Source organism: Bubalus bubalis, chromosome 8 (assembly GCF_019923935.1).
Source record: "Bubalus bubalis isolate 160015118507 breed Murrah chromosome 8, NDDB_SH_1, whole genome shotgun sequence".
Lineage (NCBI taxonomy): Eukaryota > Metazoa > Chordata > Mammalia > Artiodactyla > Bovidae > Bubalus > Bubalus bubalis.
In genome coordinates this window covers 106,479,896-106,500,810 of record NC_059164.1, presented here as the reverse complement: position 1 = coordinate 106,500,810, position 20,915 = coordinate 106,479,896, and the positions used below count along the sequence as shown (strand labels likewise).

General features: G+C 42.4%; 1 protein-coding gene across 1 annotated transcript; it reads left to right on the top strand.

The window, feature by feature from the left end:
- The first annotated feature begins 19,420 nt into the window (after positions 1-19,420).
- Positions 19,421-20,437, top strand: LOC102394741 (olfactory receptor 10AC1). The gene has a single exon (XM_006071922.3). It carries the CDS (start codon positions 19,421-19,423, stop codon positions 20,396-20,398), a length of 978 nt encoding a protein of 325 aa, XP_006071984.2. The 3' UTR covers positions 20,399-20,437.
- The last annotated feature ends 478 nt before the right edge of the window (positions 20,438-20,915 follow it).

Below are 20,915 nucleotides of genomic sequence, written 5' to 3'. Positions count from 1 at the left end.
AGAAATGATAGTCAAGATTAATAAAACTAAAAGCTGGTTCTTTGAGAAGATAAGCAAAATTGACAAACCTTTAGCCAGACTCATTCAGAATAAAAAAGATAAGACTCAAATCAACAAAATTACAAATTAAAAAGGAGCGGTTACAACAGACAATGCAAAAATACAAAGAATTATAAGAGACTATTATGAACAACTATATGGCAATAAAATGGATAACTTGGAAGAAATGGACAGTTTCTTAGAAAATTCAACCTTCCAAGAGTGAACCAAGAAGAAATAGAAATTATGAACAACCCAATTACAAGCACTGAAATTGAAGCTGTGATAAAAAAAAAAAATCTCCCAAAAAACAAAAGCCCAGGACCAGATGGCTTCACAGGAGAATTCTGTCAAACATTTAGAGAAGAACTAATGCCTATCCTTCTAAAACTCTTTCAAAAAATTGCAGAGGAAGGAACCCTTCCAAACTCATTCTAAAGGGCCACCATCACCCTGATGCCAAAACCAGACAAAGACAACACACAAAAAAAGAAAACTACAGCCTGGTATCACCGATGAACATAGATGCAAAAATCCTCAACAAAATTTTAGCAAACAGAATTCAGCAACACATCAAAAAAGCTTGTATACCATGATCAAGTTGGGTTTATTTCAGGAATGCAAGGATTCTTCAATATATGCAAATCAATCAATGTGATATACCATATTAACAAATTGAAAGATAAAAATAATATGATAATCTCAATAGATGCAGAAAAAGCCTTTGACAAAATTCAGCACCCACTTATGATTAAAACTCTTCAAAAAATGGGCATAGAAGGAACCCACCTCAACATAGTAAAGCCCATATATGATAAGCCTACAACAAACATTATTCTCAATGGTGAAAAGCTGAAAGCATTCTCCCTAAGATCAGGAACAAGTCAAGGGTGTCCACTTTCACCACTATTATTTAACATATTTTTGAAAGTCCAAGCTACAGCAGTCAGAGAAGAAAAAAAATAAAAGAAATCCAAATCAGAAAAGAAGCAAAGCTTTCACTGTTTGCAGATGACATGATACTGTACATAGAAATAGAGCTAATTCACTAGAGTGAATTTAGCAAAGTTGCAAGATACAAAATCAATACACAAAAGTCACTTGCATTTCTATATAATAACAATGAAGAATCAGAAAGAGAAATTAAGGAATCAATCCCATTCACCATTGTAACAAAAAGAATTAAATATCTAGGAATAAACCTACCTAAGGAGAAAAAAGAACTGTACACAGAAAGTTATAAGACACTAATGAAATAAATCAAGGATGACATAAACAGATGGAGAGATATTCCATCTCCCTGAGTAGGAATGATCAATATTGTGAAAATGACTATACTGCCAAACGCTATCTACAGATTCAATGTGATCCCTATCAAATTACCAACAACATTTTTCACAGAACTAGAACAAAAAATTTCACAATTCATATGGAAACACAAAAGACCCCAAATAGCCAAAACGTCTTGAGAAAAAAGAATGGAGCTGGAGGAATCAACCTTCCTGACTTCAGGTTATACTACAAAGCTACAGTCATCAAGACAGTATGGTATTGACACAAAAACAGAAATATAGACCAATGGAACAAGATAGAAAGCCCAGAAATAAACTCATGCACCTATGGGTACCTTATTTTTGACAAAGCAGGCAAGAATATACAATGGGGCAAAGACAGCCTCTTCAATAAATGATGCTGGGAAAACTGGACAGCTACATGTAAAAGAATGAAATTAGAACACTTCCTAACACCATACACAAAGATAAACTCAAAATGGATTAAAGACCTAAATGCAAGGCCAGAAACTATTAAACTCTTAGAGGAAAACATAGGCAGAACACTCAATGACATAAATCAAAGCAAGATCCTCTAGGACCCACCTCCTAGAGTAATGAAAATAAAAACAAAAGCGAACAAGTGGGACCTGATTAAACTTAAAAGCTTTTCACAGCAAAGGAAACTGTAAGCAAGGTGAAAAGACAACCCTCAGAATGGGAGAAAATAATAACAAATGAAACAACAGACAAAGGTTTAACTTCCAAAATATACAAGCAGCTCATACAACTCAATGCCAGAAAAACAAACCACCCAATCAAAAAGTGGGAAAAAGACCTAACCAGACATTTCTCCCAAAAAGACATACAGATGGCTAACAAACACATGAAAAGATGCCCAACATCACTCACTATTAGAGAAATGCAAATAAAAACTACAATGAGATATCACTTCACACCTGTCAGAATGGTCATCATCAAAAAGTCTACAAACAATAAATGCTGGAGAAGGTGTGGGGAAAAGGGAATGCTCTTGCACTGTTGGTGGGAATGTAAATTGATACAGCCACTATGGAAGATGGTATGAAGATTCCTTAAAAAAACTAGGAATAAAATGACCATATGACCCAGAAATCCCACTCCTAGTCATAATACCCTGAGGAAACCAGGATTGAAAAAGACACACGTATCCCCTCATGCGAAGAGTTGACTCATTGGAAAAGACTCTGATGCTGGGAGGGATTGGGGGCAGGAGGAGAAGGGGAAGATAGAGGATGAGATGGCTGGTTGGCATCACTGACTTTGACATGAGTTTGGGTGAACTCTGGGAGTTGGTGATGGACAGGGAGGCCTGGTGTGCTGCAATTCATGGGGTCGCAAAGAGTCAGACACGACTGAGCGACTGAACTGAACTGAACTGATCCCATTGTTCACTGAAGCACTATTTACAATAGCTAGAACATGGAAGCAACCTAGATGTCCATCAACAGATGAATGGATAAAGTTGTGGTACATATACACAATGGAATATTACTCAGCCATAAAGAGGAACACATTTGAGTCTGTTCTGATGAGGTGGATGAACCTAGAACCTATTATACAGAGTGAAGTGAGTCAGAAAGAGAAAGATAAATATCGTGTTCTAACACAAATATACGGAATCCAGAAGAATGGTACTGAAGAATTTATTTACAGGGCAGCAATGGAGAAACAGACATAGAGAATAGACTTATGGACATGGGGAGAGGGGAGGAGAGGGTGAGATGTATGGAGAGAGTAACATGGAACTTACATTACCATGTGTAAAATAGATAGCCAACGGGGATATGCTCTATGGCTCAGGAAACTCACACAGGGGCTCTGAATCAACCTAGAGGGGTGGGATGGGGAGGGGGTTGGGAAGGAGGTTCAAGAGGGAGGGGATATACATATACCTATGGCTGATCCATATTGAGGTTTAACAGAAAACAACAAAATTCTGTAAAGCAATTATCCTTCAATAAAAAATGAATAAATAAAAAAGAAAGTAGGCTAGTGAATTGGGTGAAATTGGGAGAAATACCAGTCACACTGAGGAGTGCATGGCAACCCACTCCAGTATTCTTGCCTGGAGAATCCCCATGGACAGAGGTGCCTGGCAGGCTACAATCCATGGGTCACAAAGTGTCGGACATGACTGAGAGATTAAGCACAGCACAGCACAGGCAGTCATACTACACAAACAAGGGTACAACTGCAGAAGTTAAAAGGTTTAGTAGATGTTATCTTACAGGAGTGTTGGTGATATTCATGAGGCAATATCTCTTTGCAAATCTCTAGTTAAGAGATTTGCCTAGTTAACTAGGCAATATCTCTAGTTAAGCAAATGGGTGGAAATAATCAACAATGGGAAGTATGGTTAGTACAACTTAAGGGCTGAAGTCACTGAAAATTCAGCAGAAGATGAATGGACAGGAAAATGAGGGATGAGGTTTGATGCTATTGCTTCATGTAAAAAATGAATTATGTGACTGCTTTGGCCACCTCATTCGAAGAGTTGTATCATTGGTAAAGACTCTGATGCTGGGAGGGATTGGGGGCAGGAGGAGAAGGGGATGACAGAGGATGAGATGGCTAGATGGCATCACCGACTCGATGGACCTGAGTTTGAGTGAACTCCGGGAGTTGGTGATGGACAAGGAGGCCTGGCGTGCTGCAATTCATGGGGTTGCAAAGAGTCAGACACGACTGAGCGACTGAACTGAAGGACGCTGAAAATATTGCCCTCATCCCCACACTACATAGTCTTTATTATGAGAAATCATCATAGATGGTAAAAGGAATCTTAGAAATTTAACAATATTGACACTAATTTCTGATATGAATTGGTGATACCAAAGAGCTCAAATGAGAAGACTGGTTAACAAGGGAAGGATAAATCACTATTTGATATTGATTAGCTGTAACAAGTATCTTTCCCATTCCCACTCATTTCAGAGGATCAAGGGAAAAACTACTTCTCAGGGAGTGAGACAAAAAACTAACTTGACCATAATCACCTCGTGGCACAATAGCATTATCGATCACACAAGGTTCTTCTTTAAGATTCTTATTCTATTCAGGTACTTACTCGTGTGCTTAATTAAGATACCTGGTATTTATTTTTCTTACTGTTTTTGACTCATTACATTTTGAGATTTACTAATGTAGACATATTTCATTCTAGTTCATTACTTCTAACCCCCTGCATGTGTATGCCTCTGTGCTCACTCACTCAGTCGTGTCTAATTTCTTGCAATCCCATGGACTGTAGCCCACTAGGTTCCTCTGTCCATGGGATTTGCCAGGCAAGAACACTGAAATGGGTTGCCATTTCCTTCTCCAGGGGATCTTCCTGACCCAGGGATCAAACCCGAGTCTCTTGCGTTTCCTGCATTGGCAGGTGGATTCTTTATCACTGAGTCACCAGGAACACTCAGTCCCCTGAATGGTATTCCATTGTTTGCATATAGCACTATTTCCTCTCTCTTTCTCTACTAGTGGGCATTGATGTACCAGCTCTTTGTTGGTTCCAATTAGGTGACAGTAAACATCTGAGAATTTATCTTTCCTCTCTTTATAGAAGAGTATGTGTGGGGTAAATTCTCAGGAGTGAAAACACAAAGACATAGACTATCAACATGAGGCAACTTCACAAATATCATTAAGCTGTTCTCCATAAAAACTGCATGAATTATACCTCCACTCTCACCACAGGAGGGCTCCTATTTCTCCACAACTTTACCAGTACTTTATATTATCAGGCATTTTAATTTTTGCCAATCTGATGGCTATAAATGGGTTTCTCATTTATTCTTGCTTGTTTCATTTAATAGTTTGTTTAGCATCTTATAAGTGGCAGATATGATGTTCAATGTATTAAGCCATCTGGCTGAGGTTGGGGTGTAGCTTCAAACTCATATTTGGTATATTGATTATTTCACAAACTGTGGGAAAATTATTTTAAACTTTTTAAATAGTTCAAAAAGTATCTCATATGTTTACATTTCAAAAAACAGGGGGAAAAAAAACTTCAGTGGGTTACATTTTCCACCAAATGGTAACTAGTTACCATGAAAGGTCCTTGGCTTGGAGTGTCCTAGTTAAGAACGTGGAATCAATGGAGATAAACAAGTGAGATGCTGTCTTCATGTCAACCCAGCTTCCTCACTCTTCACGTCTTACCTCAGCTTTGTACCTGCTCTGATTAGTAATTTTTATACGAATCCCTTGAGAAATAGGACAATTCTGTTTTTGTTTCTTAACAAAAGACAACTGGATCCTAAGAGGCTGATGTGAAGACAAAATGAAGGCCAAGTATTCAAGTCATCCAGGGACAATGGAGAAAGATGAGAGGGACAGCAGGGCTATTTAAATGTTAATTGTGGGTGGTTTAGTCACTAAGTCGTGTCTGACTCTCATGACCCTATGGACTCTAGCCCGCCAGGCTCCTCTGTCCCTGGGATTCTCCAGGCAAGAATACTGGAGTAGGTTGCCATTTTTCCTTTCCAGGTGATCTTCTGGATCCAGGGATAGAACCCAGGCCTCCTGTATTGCAGGCAGATTCTTTACCAAGGAAGCTACAAGGGAAGTCCCTGAAATGTTATTACGTCTGGCTAAAGACAATGCTGACAATCTCTTCAGTGATTCCTTATTCATTCAAATTTCTCTTCTTGAATAGCTTAATCACATCCCTTCTTCATTTTTCTTCTTGTCTTTTAGAAAATTAATTAGTGATATTTCCTTATATAATTCAAGATATTTTTTATTATCAACGTACAAGTATCACTACCTGAACTATCATTTCTACTTATATTGGTTGTCCTTTGTTAATCAAAATATTTTTTTCAAAATATTTATTTTTAATACAGTCAAATCCACTAATTTTTTTTTACCAAGTTCATGTGAATTTTTCTGAGGTGTCAATCCTTCACCAAATGCCTATTTTTTCTTATACAAATGTATATCAATGTGTTTTACTAATTGTTGCTTTGCAGTGTGTCTTAATATCTGAAGGGGTACTCATTCTCTTTAATCTTTTCCTTAGTCCAAAATCTTACATTTTTCTTAGTTATGTTATCTTTCTATATATATTTAAGCAATGTACTAATTTGCCACATGATTCCTATCATAATTTTTATCGGAAATGCATTTGATAATATTAAATTTGGAAAAGGTGGCATTTTTGCCCATTCATGAATTTGGTAATTGTTTACCTTTATTTAGAGTTCCTTTTTTGTCTTTTATTAAAGTCTTATAGTTTTTATTTATAAATCTCTTGTGTGTTTCATTAAATTAATTCCTACATATTTTATGACTTGAGTTGCTACTGTATTGGTATCTTATTTTTATTATATTTTCTAATTGATTACTTCTGGTTTAGATTAACTTTATTTTTATAAGTTAATCTTATATTAGGAAATCTTGCTGAACCTTCTTACTGGTGTGACTCATTTGCCCATTAGTTTTCTTGGACCTTAAATGTAACTGATCGCATTATCAGCAAATAATTATAATATATCCCCCTCTTTATCAATTATTATTTTCTTTCCTTTTGTGTTGGCTAGAATTCCAAGTACTCTGTTGCTAAGTTTTATTCCTGACTTTACAAGAAGTGCCTTAGATTCCATTAAATACATTCATTGTAAAATTTTTATATGTAGTTTTTATTAGGTTATAAAGTTCCTCTCTAGTTCTAGCTTCCTAAGAATTCTCGTTATTTTTTTCAAGTGTATTGAGATAACTGTTTTTCTTTACTCAACCAACGTGAGAGTGAACTTACAGATTTTTCTGAAGTTGAATCATTTGTATATCCCTGGGAAAATTGCCACTTGGTAAAAAAATGTTTAAAAAAAATGTTAAATTTCCCTGGATAATATTTAACTATTCTTTAATCTATAAAATTAGTGTATATGTTTTACATAATATACTAATGAGAGTTATTTTAATCTAGTTTATACAACTATCATAAAATGAGTTGGGCAATTTTTCTTTTTTCATTTTCTGGAAAAACATATAACATATGTGGATTATATGTGTTCGTGCTCAGCTGTGTCCAACTTTTGCAGCCCTTTGAACTGTAGCCCTCCAGGCTCCTCTGTCTATGGAATTTTCCAGGCAAGAATACTGGAGTGGGTTGCCATTTCCTTCTCCAGGGATCTTCCCGACCCAGGGATTGAACTCAAATCTCCTGCAGCTCCTGCATTGTAGGCAGATTCTTTACTGCTGAGCCACTGGGGAAGCCTAATGTGGATTATATACTTTGTAGTATATTTTATTTGCATTTATTATTATATTTATATCCCCTTGAAACTCTGGTAAAATCCACCAGTAAAAGAATTTTCCATGGGAGTAGTGAGAAAGGCAGAGGGCTTATGTTTTCAGTAGCAATTCAATGTTATTAATGATCATAATTGTATATAAATTTATTATTTCTTCTTGGGCCAGTTAGGCTTTTATTTTTAGATGTGTGTCAACTACAACCATAAATACTTTTTAATAATATTATCTTATTTTTACTCTCTACTACGCCTATTTTAACTTCTACCTTTTTGTTTTTTAATTCATTTGTATCTTTTGTCACTTTTCCTAGGTGAAAATTACAGAAATGTATGTCTTTTTATAACCTTCAATCAATGTGAGGTTTTGTTTATGATCTGCTCTGGTTTATTTCTGTGCCTTTGATTTTTTAATTTAGCATTACAATTTCATTTATTTTTGATACTTGAAGCTTATTACTCTTTTCCTTTCACTTATATTTCTATAAATCTACCCCCAAATTTTGCGAAGCCCCAAGGAAATTAACTTTTCCTCCCCAGGGCCATAGATATTCACCAAACTCAATAACCTAACTTGATCTCTTCTCTGCTGAAGCCAGAAAGAAGCAGTGTCGTTTCTCCCTAGAAACAGGCATCCCTCCAGTCAATTTGCAATCTGGTGACAAATGGCTGTGGAATGTGGAGATGATGTAAGTATTTCCAGTCTCTGTTCAAACATAGATCCCACATGATTCCAAGTCTGAGAAAACTCACCCCAGCCCCTCAAGCAGAGACAGAGGCACCACCACTCAGAGGAATCCCTGGGCCCAAGCAGACAATCCCTGTGTTGACACAACCCTTCAAATAAAGCCAGACTCCAGCCAAAGAAAATGTTGTGTATAAAACTCCAAACCCCTGTCACTGGTAAATTTTGCTTCAGGTCAGGGCTTATCCATCCTGAAAATTATGTCCAAGAGCCTCTTGGCGCTGTTTCCAAAATTCTGAACCATGACTACACTGCTGTTTATGAATAATACCACCACATCCGTGAGTCCTGATCACTCAGGAGGCCTGCCCAGACTGAGTCCCTTCCCAGCTGCTTCCCTCCTTACAGGGAAAGTATGTGCATCAAAAGAATGACAAGGGGAGGGCACTCTACACTCTGAAGCTCAGTGCCAGGGAAAGGCCGGCTCGCGTTCTCTACTGGAAAATACCTTGACCGCGGCGCTTCAACATCATAATAATTATAAGTGACATTTATGGGGTAGTTTAGGAATTATAAAATGTTTTCATAAGTAAGATTTCATCTCCAAACAGCATTTTACATGTCAATTATACTTCAATAAAGAGCAATTTTTTTTTTTTAAGTGTTATTTTTTAAAAGAAAGAATAAAAGGAGAGAAAATACAGACAACAAGAACACACAACTTTCCTGAGGATTTTCTCCAAGTACAAAAATATCAGGGCTGGATGGAAAAATAGGATCAAGAAAGATTTTCTTTAAAATGGGAGAAATATCAGTTTGTTTAATTACACATGTACAAGGAATCTAAAGTAGTCTAATTCTTAAAAGAAGGAAATACTATAGTGGTTGCCAGGGGCAGGGGGATGGAGGAAATGCGGAGTTGTCATTCAAAGGGTAAAAATTCCAGCTTTGTTTGGTGAACAACTTCTAGAGATCTGTTGTACAACATCGGGCCTAGAGATAACAACATTGTCTTAATGCACTTCAAATTCTGTTAAGACAGTAGGTCTTGTGCTAAGTGTTCTTGCCATTTAAAAAAAAAAGGAAGAGAAAGAGAGACCCAGAGAAACTCTGGGAGTTGTTAGGCATGTCTGTTCCCTTAATTATGGTGATGGTGTCACAGGTGTGTGCACATGTCCAAATACATCAAAGTGAACAAATTAAAGTGTACACGTTTTTGTATTTCAATTATACCTCAACAAAACTATTTAAAAATAAAATGAAATGTCCAAACTCTGCTAATTAGACACAGGTATTATCATTCTTACATTTAAGTCATGTGAGCTAAGGCTCAGAGAAGGTAAATTACTTCTTCAGTATACTGAGCTAAACAAACCAAACAAACAAAACCAAATTTGGGAAAGAAATCTAGAATTTTGGACCCCAGAGTTTTGGTTTCCAATTCTTTCCTTCTCCACGGGTTTTGGGTTCTGCCCTCACTTCCGGCCTCTGGAGTAGCTCCTTATACTTTATGAAGAAGGGGAAATGGGAAGGGAAAGATGCCCTGCTTCCTGTAAGGCCATCATTCAACCCTCCACGTTACCTTTAATGGAAGAATTATGTAGAGAGTAAAAGAAATGCTTGTTATCAATGGGGGAAGATATCTTACTATCAGGGAATCATTTTCCATGTAAATATTCCATGGCAGAGATGTGCAAATTTGTGAAGAGCAGACACAAGCATTTGATTTACCTGGCTGAAAAGTGGAGACTGTAGCCTCGGCACCATGCTCTCCCTTTCTGGTCTCTTTTCATCTTCCTAAACCTTTAACTTTGGAACACTCCCTTAATCAGTCTGGGGACCTTTCCTTTTCTCTCTCTAAACTGTGCTCATTCCCATAGTGATCTTGTCGAGTTTTATGACTTAAAGTATCACCTATCATTGATGATATCACATTTACACCTCTAACTTGAACCTGTCCTGTGAAATGCAGATCACACGTCCAGCTGTTGATTAGACAGATCCACTGGGACATCTAACAGACATTTCAAACTTAACACGCCCCTCACTGAATTTCTGACCACTCTTTCTCCTCAAAGTCACTCCACCTGAGGCCTTCCTCATCTCAGGTAATGATGCCTCTATTCTTCCTGTTTCTCAGGTGAAATATCACTCTGACCCCCTCTCTTCCTTTCACATCTCATATTCAATCCATCAGGAAAGTCTTCTGCCTCTACATTTAAAATGCATTATAAAAAATATTAATAAATCAAGTGTATTCAAAACCCAACCTTGTCTCACCTTCTATTGTTTTTCTCATCTAAATCATATATTTTTTTTTTCATCTGGATTATTGTATTGCTGATTTCTGCTTCCAACCTGGCCCTCTAAAGTTTATTCTCAGCACAGCAGCCAGACTAGTTTGTTTGTTTTTTAATTTTTGTCTTTTTTTAAATAACAGCTATTTTGGCCAGTTTCTCACAGTTCCCTGCAAGGCGCCTCCTACTGGCCATCCACAGCTTTTCTGACCTTATCTCCCACTCTTCTGTCCTCGCTCCACCCCAGCCACCCTGGGCTCCTCTCTGTAGCTCAGACCCACCAGACCTGCTCCCCCATTCAGTATCTCTCACTGGCTAATTCTTCTGCCTGGATGCTGTTACTGCAGACATCCAGATGATTCACTGTTGTATCTCCTTCAGGTTTTGCATCAAATGTCTCCTTCCCACTAAAGCCTTCCTTGAGCATCCTATTTAAAATTGCATGTCATCCCCTCACATATCCTAGCCTCCTTTATTTTTCTCTTGGACTTACTTTCAAATACATTACATTTATCTAATTTGGCTACTGTCTCTCTCATCTCCCTGAAATGTAAGCTTCATGAAGACAGAAATTTTTGTCTATTTTGCCCCTTGATCTACAGTACTTATTACTTGATCCCATCCAAGTACTAAGTACTTAGTACTTGATCCCAGTACTTAGATCGAAGCCTGGCACATAGTAGGTACTCAATAAGCGTGTGCTGAATTGTTAAAGTACAAGTGAATGAGTGAATGGACTGGAACAGATGACCTCTAAGCCATATGTTCCTGGTGCACATATGCATGTGGATAGGAGGGATAATAATCGAAAAATCAAGAGCAAGTCTTTAGCTCCCAAACTTAGAGAGACCTGCCAGTGTTGTCAAATTCATGCTCCATGCTCCAGAGTCAAGGTCAAGTTCATACTCCAGAGTCAGGAGTATCCTTTGGTGGAAACGGCCCAGTGCAGTTTCTTGGGGTCCTTACACACATGTGAGAGTTAAAAACAATCCATTCGTGCATCTCAACAGCCAGCTCCCTGCTCTAGACACTGGACAGGCTAACACATCTTAGACCTGTGGAGCACCTGATCCTTCTCAGCAGGTTCTAGAACTTCCCCCTGGTCCAGCATGCACAGATGGGAATGGGAATTGCTGTGATGATGGAGGAGCATGGAACACTCCAGGGAGTGAGTGGGCACCAGTGGGACAGAGGGTATTCTGGGCAGGTGGTCAGGATGAAACAGGAAGCTGTTTCTCTCTGGACAGCTGCAGAGTCACCGTGTGTCCACCAAGCCCTCCTAGGTGTCCAACCTTGAGGAGGGATTCTGTAACGAAAGAATTCATCACAGGATCCTTTTGCTCTTGCCCTCCCTCTGGAAGGGACTAGTATATCCCTCTCCTCCCCATCTCCCCAGCTCTCCAGAGATATAAAGCAAGTTATGGTTAAAGGACCGACCAGACACAGCTAATCAGAAGCCGCTGTGGAAATCCCCTCTGGGTGCTCACCCTTCTGCAGCCTCTTCATCCTCACTCGTCTCCTTTCCAGCCCTCCTCCTCCTCCGCACCTGCCCGCTGCAGTTCTGGAGTCTGCTGTTTTCACTTTACCTGTGATCTCTCTAACCTCCAGTCACCATGATCTGAATCTCCTGTCCACCCCTGTCTCTGAGCCCAGGTAAGGAGAAGCCTGTGGGGTAGGAGGGCAGAGGATGAGAAACACCAAGAGCAGAGCATGGAAACTAGGGACTCAAAATGCTTCCCAAGTAGGTTTGCCCTGGAGAGATCACTTCTTGTGAGGGAAAGACCCCCGTCCTTAGATCAGATCTGCTGCCCCCACAGCAGTAAACCCTGGAGCACTCGATGTTCAAGGTGCTGTCTCCTGTGGAGCCCTTCAGCCCCGGGTGCCCTGAGGTGGGGAGGGGGCTTGAGAAACATGAGGTGGCCACAGATGCCGGCACTGTTAGATTACGCTTCTATTTTTATTGAATGGCCTTTGCCCAAATGCCTCTCTTCTGCCTCAGCTTTCTCAACTAAAAAGGGGAGAATTCTGTCTTATCAAACAAACAGAGGTTTTCACAGTGAGGGACATCCAATGATATTTCGGTTCTCTAGAATAGCATGTAAGAATAGAATGGAAGAAAATATGATTTCTTCAATTCTCAGAGGCAGAAAAGAAAGTACTCAAGAACATTTTACCTGTGATTATCATTTTACTTCATGGAACACAAAAACTTGACCTCTGACAATGCCATGACAGGGACGCTTCCACAGATGCCTCCCATACTGGACAAAGAATGAAATCCCTGGGCCCTAGACACACCAACCACAGGGCCTCCCCTTGAAGAAGATCCAGGCCCCCATCAGAGCCCACCTTTGGGCTGGCTGAATCCTGTGCATTCTATCTTATTTCCTCTAGGAATTTGTTGCTCCTTCTCAGCAACCACGGGAGTCTTCTAAAGCAGGAGGATTGTGGGGGGATGTCCCATTGGAAAAAAGGTCCTGAAGCCAAAAGTATGCACACAACTCTTGCAGATAATGGTTTTCCTGAGATGCCTGTGACTTTCTGAGGAAATATTCCAAAGAAATCAGCAGCTCTGTCTTCTGATAGGTGGCTGGCTCAGGAAATCAACATTTTTCCTTAACCATGGTGGGTTTTTTTTCCATTTTAATGAATCATGAAAATATCCTGACAGAAGAGAGGTAGCTTCAATTTCTTCACCCATTTCTTAGTCCCAGCTCTCTCTCAGTCTGTGGCCAACAAGAAATAGTCTTCTGGGTTTTGGGGGGAACTCTCTACTATGTAGCACCAGATGAAGTTGGAAATTAAAAATATTTTCCAACCTACTAAAACCAACTTCATGGAAAATGATAGTTGATTTTCAAAAAATTTTTGAGAACAAATTAGATTTTTTTATAGAGTGAAAATGAAAATATTTACTCAAGTAGACAGAGTGACCCTAAGGCCTAGAATACTTTTTAAAAATGTAACATTGTAAATTAAAACAAATAAATTTATATTAAAAAAAAATGTAACAGCACAATGATCATACATTTATGTGTGATAAGCTGACCTTCGTGGTCCCAGAACTGGGACAGTCTCCTTGCCAGACAATTTTGATGTTGAAGATTAAAATGCTCATTTTTGAAGCATATCCCTCTTCCTCTGGTGGAAGGGATATTAATTTAAATGGGTGCTGCTTCGTTCAAACAGGGAGCTGCTTTAAAAGCATTAAAGGCAGAGCACCGGCTCTAAAATCAGCAGGATGCCTAGGTTTGTATGGCTCAAAGCTCCTCTCCAGATGAAAGTGGAGAGACCGGCAAGCCTGAAATGACACTTCACTCAAAGTTCTAATCCCACTATTGATTTTTGGAGAAAAGGGAACTAACAGCAGCAACTATTCAACTAACAGCGGAACTCTTAACACAAGCGCACACATTGTCACGATTCTGAATTGTCAGGCAACTGAGGACAATACGTTGACCAAAATGCAAAACCCAAGGTAACATATTGACCCAGAGCTGAAGAACCAAAATGTCCAGAATTGTAACCATCATTTAAGAAGGGGTCCAGAGCAGACACAGGAAATACCAAGAGCATCTCATTTTTATAACATGTAGAAGGGGAAAAGCAAGAATGTTTGTATAAGGAAAACATTCCCCATTAAATCTACTTAAATGCTTTCAGGGGATAAAGATGCCAAAAAGAAACTAGCAAGGACTTCTTCTATTTAGACTTTCAAAAGCCTTTGACAAGCTATCTTACCAAATTTAGTCATGGGGACTCAGTAGACTGCTTTATCATGTAAGAGAAACTGGTTCACAAGACAGAAACATCATGCCAGAAAGGAGGCTCATATCCCAGGGGTTGAGGCTGAGATCATAAATGGTTGGAGGAGGGAGCACAGTGAAATCTCTACAACCAAAGATGATATTTAGCTCCTTTGAGTAAAGAAATTACCAGACTGATGCAAAAATAAATACACACACACACACACACACACACACACACTAAAAGATGTAATTTTGCATGACAAAGCATGAAAAAGGTAAACGAGCTTTTTTGTAAACAAGTTTTTTAATTTAGAACACAAGTCTGAATTTGAAATATATAATAATGCAAATATATGTTAATTAATGAGGTTCACGTTACCTGTCATAAACCAAGGAAAAGACCGATGACATAGGAAAAAGAGTCATTATAGTAATTACAGCTGCCAGTTGCTCTGCAGGTGGCACCCATAGGCTGACATGATGCTGTAGAAGTTGGGTGATAGCATGGTGTGATTAATAACTATCTCTTCATGACTGCTTTGTGCCCAGCCCCGTGCTGTGAGCTTCCTTTGTAGGAGGCCTAGGAATTAGACACCGTTACCTCCGTTGAGATGTACAGAGATGGAGAATCAGGGAAACTGAGTACCTCAACTGCAGGTAATGTGGCTAGTAAGTGACTGAGCCAGGATTTGAATTCACAGATGTCTTCTTCCAAAATCTGTACAGGCTTAGAAAGATGATGGGAAACCAAAGGGAAAAAAAAAGTGGAAAGATGGGGAGGGGGGAGAAAAAGGACAATGAAGATAGACAGATAGAGACTTATCTATTATGTCTATCTTTGCTTTTCTCCCTGTGAGAAAAGCATTCTTCCTTAAATCCAGAATACTATGACACCTTTGTTTCATGGATCCCAGACAATCAAGAGGTGAGGAGATTTTCATGATGGAAAGATGAATGTTCAGAGGAAATGTGATCTAAGCTCGTCGAGGCATGAAGGACAGAGATGAGAATGCTTTCAGTCTTGTGGGTTTTGTGCTCGCTTTTACATGTTATCTCACAGAATCCTCACGTGTCCCTCCTTTGCTGCCCCCATTCAACATAAGGAAGCAAGGTTTCAGAAGGTTAATTAACTTGTCCACAACCTGAATCGAGCATCAAATACCAAAGCAAAAATTTAGACTGTAGGGAGTCTTTCTACTTCACTGAGGATTAAGGAAAAGAAAAAAAAAAAATCTTTCCTGCCAGGCTTCTCTGTGCATGGAATTTTCCAGGCAAGAATACTGGAATGGGTTGCCATTTCCTTTTCCAGGGGATCTTCCTGACCAGGGATGGAACCCGCCTCTCTTGTGTCTCCTGCATTGCAGGCAGATGCTTTATCACTAGCACCACCTGGGAAGCCCTTTGAATGCACAGTGTGTATTTTTCATAAAAAGATGCACTGGATGAAAACAGATTTCAGAACAATTTGTGTAAATTCATAGGGCAGATGCTCATGACAGGTTATTAAGTCAAATAATGGAAATTCAGGCATATTGGCAATTCTTTCTTATGGGACAATGATCTGATTTTTCTGTGACCTCTCCCCTGGTGTTTTTGTAAGCAATAATACTAGATCCATGGACTCAGGTCTACTCTGGAAGACAATTCTGGCAGCAAACAGAACCATCAAACAGGAGTTCTGAGTCCAGCTCTGCTGCCAACAGATAGGGGCGCGGTCCCAGGCTGGTTATATGACCTCTCTGCAGCATCCCTCGCTGTAACATGAAGATCTGGACCATTTGACTTTCAAGTTAGTTCGGTACCATATTTTATGGCATCTTCAAGAGGGGCCTGACCTGCCTGCCTTTCAAATCTCCCCACAATCTGTCCTTTGAAGTGCTTCAACTGGCTATTAAAATAACCAGCTAAAAACATCATTATTACAGATAATTGTATTTATTCTACGTAGTGAAAAATCAAATCCCAGATCTATGTCCCCAGCCCAACCACATCCAGATGTCCTGAGCCACCAGGCAGCCATTAATCTGCGAGTGCTCCACAGAGCCTTATACAGTCAGGAAAGCAGGTCGGCCAGGACAGTAACAATAGGAATGAAGAATGTCAAGGCGAAGTGGAAATTCTTTTTAAATCTGCTGTCTTAGATCATCTGTATGCCTGCTTACATCCACATGTCCTCAAGAGAAATGTCAGCAAAGGGAAATTTGAGGACGGAAATGTCTTGGAGGGTGCAGGTAATTCCTGGGCAAGGGGAGGTGGGAGATGTGGGTAGAGGAACAGAGTGTGTCTTATGTGAGAAGAATTTTTAGGAGACTGATCAAGAGGGAAGACAGTTATAGTGGATAAAACCATGGACTAGCAGGGACTAGATTGCTTGAGTGGAAACCTGGCTTTACTGCTAACTAGCTTCATGACATTTAATTCCTTTAGTCCTCAGTTTACCTGTTAGATAAGTACAATAAGAGTGCACGTCCTTCGTTAGATTGTTGCTAGGATTAAGTGAGTTAAATGTATGGAGTCTGTACACGCATTTGCCTGACACTCTCTCAGCTGAGGATATGGCCCTTCTGGCCCTGAAGGAGGAAGGTGAGGCTTTCTTTTCCCTCTGTAGCTTCTCCTACTAGGCTGGAGCCTGGTTTTGAACAAACCACTGCAGTTGTGAAAGTGTCTGTTCTCCTTCTCCCTCCCAGGGAAAAGACTCTTCTAACACACATTCCTAGAGATTGTGAGAAATCCTCCTAAAAACTCTAGACAAAGTAGAAACACTCCTCAGTCTCCTTTAGATTGAACTGAGCTGTCTGGCTTGCTTTCCAGGTTTGGAAACATGACGCGCCTCGAGCTTAGGGTTACTGGAGCCCCTACCCAGCCTTTCGCAACATCTCCATTTCTGTGACGTGTGAACGTGAGGGGGAAAGAAATGGATTGTTTCTGTCTTTCTGCCCTCCACTCCCTGCTTCCCTAAGGAGATGAAAAGGAAAAAGTAAAAGACGGAGGGGGTCAGCAGAGGCAGAGTGAAGAGAACTGGTCCCTGCAACAGCTTCGTCCTGCCTGAACCTCCAGGACACTAGGCTTCTGTCTCTTGGTCACAGCTGGCGGCGACGAGGCTGCCGACTCGACACAGGTTTGTCAAATTTGTTCAAATGACTGAACAGAGCAGGGCGAGGAAGGGAACGATAGGAAGTGATTCCACATCGCCCAGACCCACCCACACCCCCACCCTATTCCTCCCCCATCAATGCAACAGTGCAAACATCTGTTTCAAGGCATTCCCCTCAGATGACAAAAAAGAGCACGGGCTGACACTGATAGATGCAAATCCCCAGAACTCTCTTCAACAAGGAGCATCAATAGCAAAGAGCAAGCTCTTGGCATTCCTTCCCGTTCCTGTATTCAGTTTACCTGTTGCCAGTGCCCCAGTTTTACTGCTGTTGCACTCTGTAGTATAACAACAAATTCCACTTCCAACACCGTTTAGAAACAGTGACTCAAGGGCACTAAGAGGAAATAATAGTTGAGCTTATAATTTAAATTAATTTAAAAAGAGATATCATTAATAACTAGTGGAAAAATCAGACATCCTCCTCTAGTTGGCACGGCTCTGAATTTCTTACCACTTGATGGTCCCTGACTCTGGAGGGTTATAACAATTGCAGCCAACCTACACGCTATCAATGCTCTCCACTGTTGCCTGTAATGAGTCACCGGATAATACTCAGAGGCTCTGTTCTGACAGCAGATCTGGAATGTACTGCTACCTCCGAAGGGCAAGTTAGAACAGATGTACATGGCTTTTTGTCCTGCTGACGCAGTACTAATAAGACTGTTAGGATGTATTGTTCCAGATGGGCCCGGTCAGGCCTTTCCGCTAACCATCGGCTGCTGTCTGTGTCCGCCTTAACGCCAGGCACAGACTCGGGTCTCTATTTAAAGCTGAATCAGTATGGATTGACTGACTAATGCCAGGGACCTTTTACATCCTCATATAGGGTCATGGGAAGTTCTGGATTCAGTCTCAGGAATGCAGATTCTGATTCTAATTATCTGGCAACAGTTAAGCCCTTAATCCTGTCCCTCCCCAGCTTTTTTCTTTTTTTTTTTATCTTTAAAATTATGAGGTTGAATGAGATGGTGACTAAGGTCTTCACCTGCATTAAAGTGAAGTCGCTCAGTCGTGTCCAACTCTATGACCCCACAGACTGCAGCCCGCCAGGCTCCTCTTTCCATGGAATTTTCCAGGCAAGAATACTGGAGTGGGTTGCCATTCCCTTCTCCAGGGGATCTTCCCCACCCAGGGATCAAACCCAGGGCTCCCGGATTGCAGGCAGATTCTTTACCTTCTGAGCCACTAGGGAAGCCTTATGTTTTTGTAATTCTGCGGTACAAGGAAAGCAACTCAGAAATAGCAGCACAGGGCAGGAAGGAGGAAATAGAAGCAGAACCTGTAGACACAGTGCCTGCCTCTGGGCAGCCAGCTGAGGCTGAGGTTGACTAATACAGGTGGCTGTATAAGACCCACAAAGCAAGTGGAGTCTGAAGAAAGGGCATTCTTCCTAGGTGGAGGTCAAGAGAGATGCAAAGTAAAGAAAGGGTCTCAAATCAAGGTTTCTTTACAAAGAGCATGTTGAGAAAGGAGTTGTAAGAATTCTAGTCCAGGAGGCAGGAAAAACTGGACCAATTTTCAGAAGAAGACAATAAGATGTTCCTGGTGGCTCAGAGGGTAAAGAATCCGCCTGCAATGCAGGGGACCTGGGTTCAATCCCTGGGTTGGGAAGATCTCCTGGAAGAGGACATGGCAACCCACTCCTGTATTCTTGCCTGGAGAATCCCCAAGGACAGAGAAGCCTGGTGGGCTACAAGCCCATGGAGTCACAAAGAGTCGAACAGGACTGAGCCAATAACCAAAAGGAAGGGGTGGAGTTGGAAATAAGCACATTACCTGGCCCCTCTCTGCCGCTCTACTGGCTCCTACCCTCTTAATTCCATCCAGCCCTTTCTTCACCAGCAGGGCCAGAGGAGTGGAGCCCACAAACTCCCCCTTCCCCTGCTTCTTTCCCACAGGTGCCTCTGGACCTGGACAGGTGGGTGCATGGCCAGCCCCAGCAACGCCACCCTGCCCCGGGGCTTTCTCCTGCGGGGCTTTCCAGAGTTTCCACACCTGAGGCCAGCACTCTTCCTGCTGCTGCTGGCCCTGCACCTGGCCACCCTGAGCGGGAACCTGCTCATCCTGCTGGCCGTGGCCTCGGCGACCACCCGGCCGCCCATGCACCTCTTCCTGTGCCAGCTGTCAGCCATCGAGCTCGGTTACACGCTGGTGGTGGTGCCCCGCACCCTGGCTGACCTGGCCTCGCCGAGCCTGGGCCGAGGCAGTCCCATCTCCTTCCTGGGCTGCGCCGTGCAGATGCAGATGTTCGTGGCCCTGGGCGGGGCCGAGTGCTTCCTGCTGGCCACCATGGCTTATGACCGCTACGTGGCCATCTGCCACCCGCTCCGCTACACGGCGGTGGTGACCCCCGCGCTGTGCGCGCGTCTGGCCCTGGCCTGCTGCCTCGGGGGCCTGGCGGTGTCCGTGGGGCTCACGGTGGCCGTCTTCCACCTGCCCTTCTGCGGCTCCCGCCTGCTGGTGCACTTCTTCTGCGACATCACAGCGCTGCTGCACCTGGCCTGCACGCGGAGCTACGCCGAGGAGCTGCCTCTGCTGGGCGCCTGCCTGCTGCTGCTGCTGCTGCCCTCGCTGCTCATCCTGGCCTCTTACGGCGCCATCGCCGGCGCCCTGCACCGCCTGCGCTCTCCGCGGGGCCGCCGCAAGGCCGTCTCCACCTGCGCCTCGCACCTGACCGTCACCTTCCTGCACTACGGCTGCGCCACCTTCATGTACGCGCGGCCCAAGGCCAGCTACTCCCCGCACCGGGACCGCGCGCTGGCGCTGGTCTACACCCACGTGACGCCGCTGCTCTACCCGCTCATCTACAGCCTGCGCAACCACGAGATCGCCGCGGCCATCCGCCAGGTGCTGGGGCGCTGGCGACCCCGCCAGGCGTCGGGTCAGGAGGGTCTGTCTGTGTGAGCCCTGATCGCAGGCAGGGACCAGGCCAGAGTAGGCAGCTCTGCTCGCTCAAGTTTCCCCCGTCAGCACGTGTCTGCATTGTGGAGTGCCCGCGGGGAACTCAAGAACCAGATTCAAGAAGAGAGAATCTGGAAGCCTGTCCGCCCAAGAAGACCCTCCCAGCAGTGGCTCCATCCTCCGCCCCTCCCATGTGGAAGAGAACCCTAGACCCTCACTTAGCGGCTCCAGGAACTAGACAGGTGACCTGGGTTCAATCCCTGGGTTGGGAAGATCCCCTGGAGGAGGGCATGGCAACCCACTCCTGTATTCTTGCCTGGAGAATCTGTCTAGTTCTTCCCACATGGCAGGCCGGGGCAAAATCGTGGGCTTGGGGTGACAAAGAAGCCGCAATGCATGCCCCCAGAGAGCTCACAGGGAGAGGGGAGGATGTGAGGAGTAAACAGGAGATGGATGGAGTGGGCTCGTGCCAGAACTTTCGTGGGGAGAGGGGAGTCAGGCGAAGCTTCTTGGGGGACAA

What these genes read in the sequence shown, in the direction of transcription:
- LOC102394741 (XM_006071922.3), top strand. Translation starts at nt 19,421, where the DNA reads ATGGCCAGCCCCAGCAACGCCACCCTGCCCCGGGGCTTTCTCCTGCGG.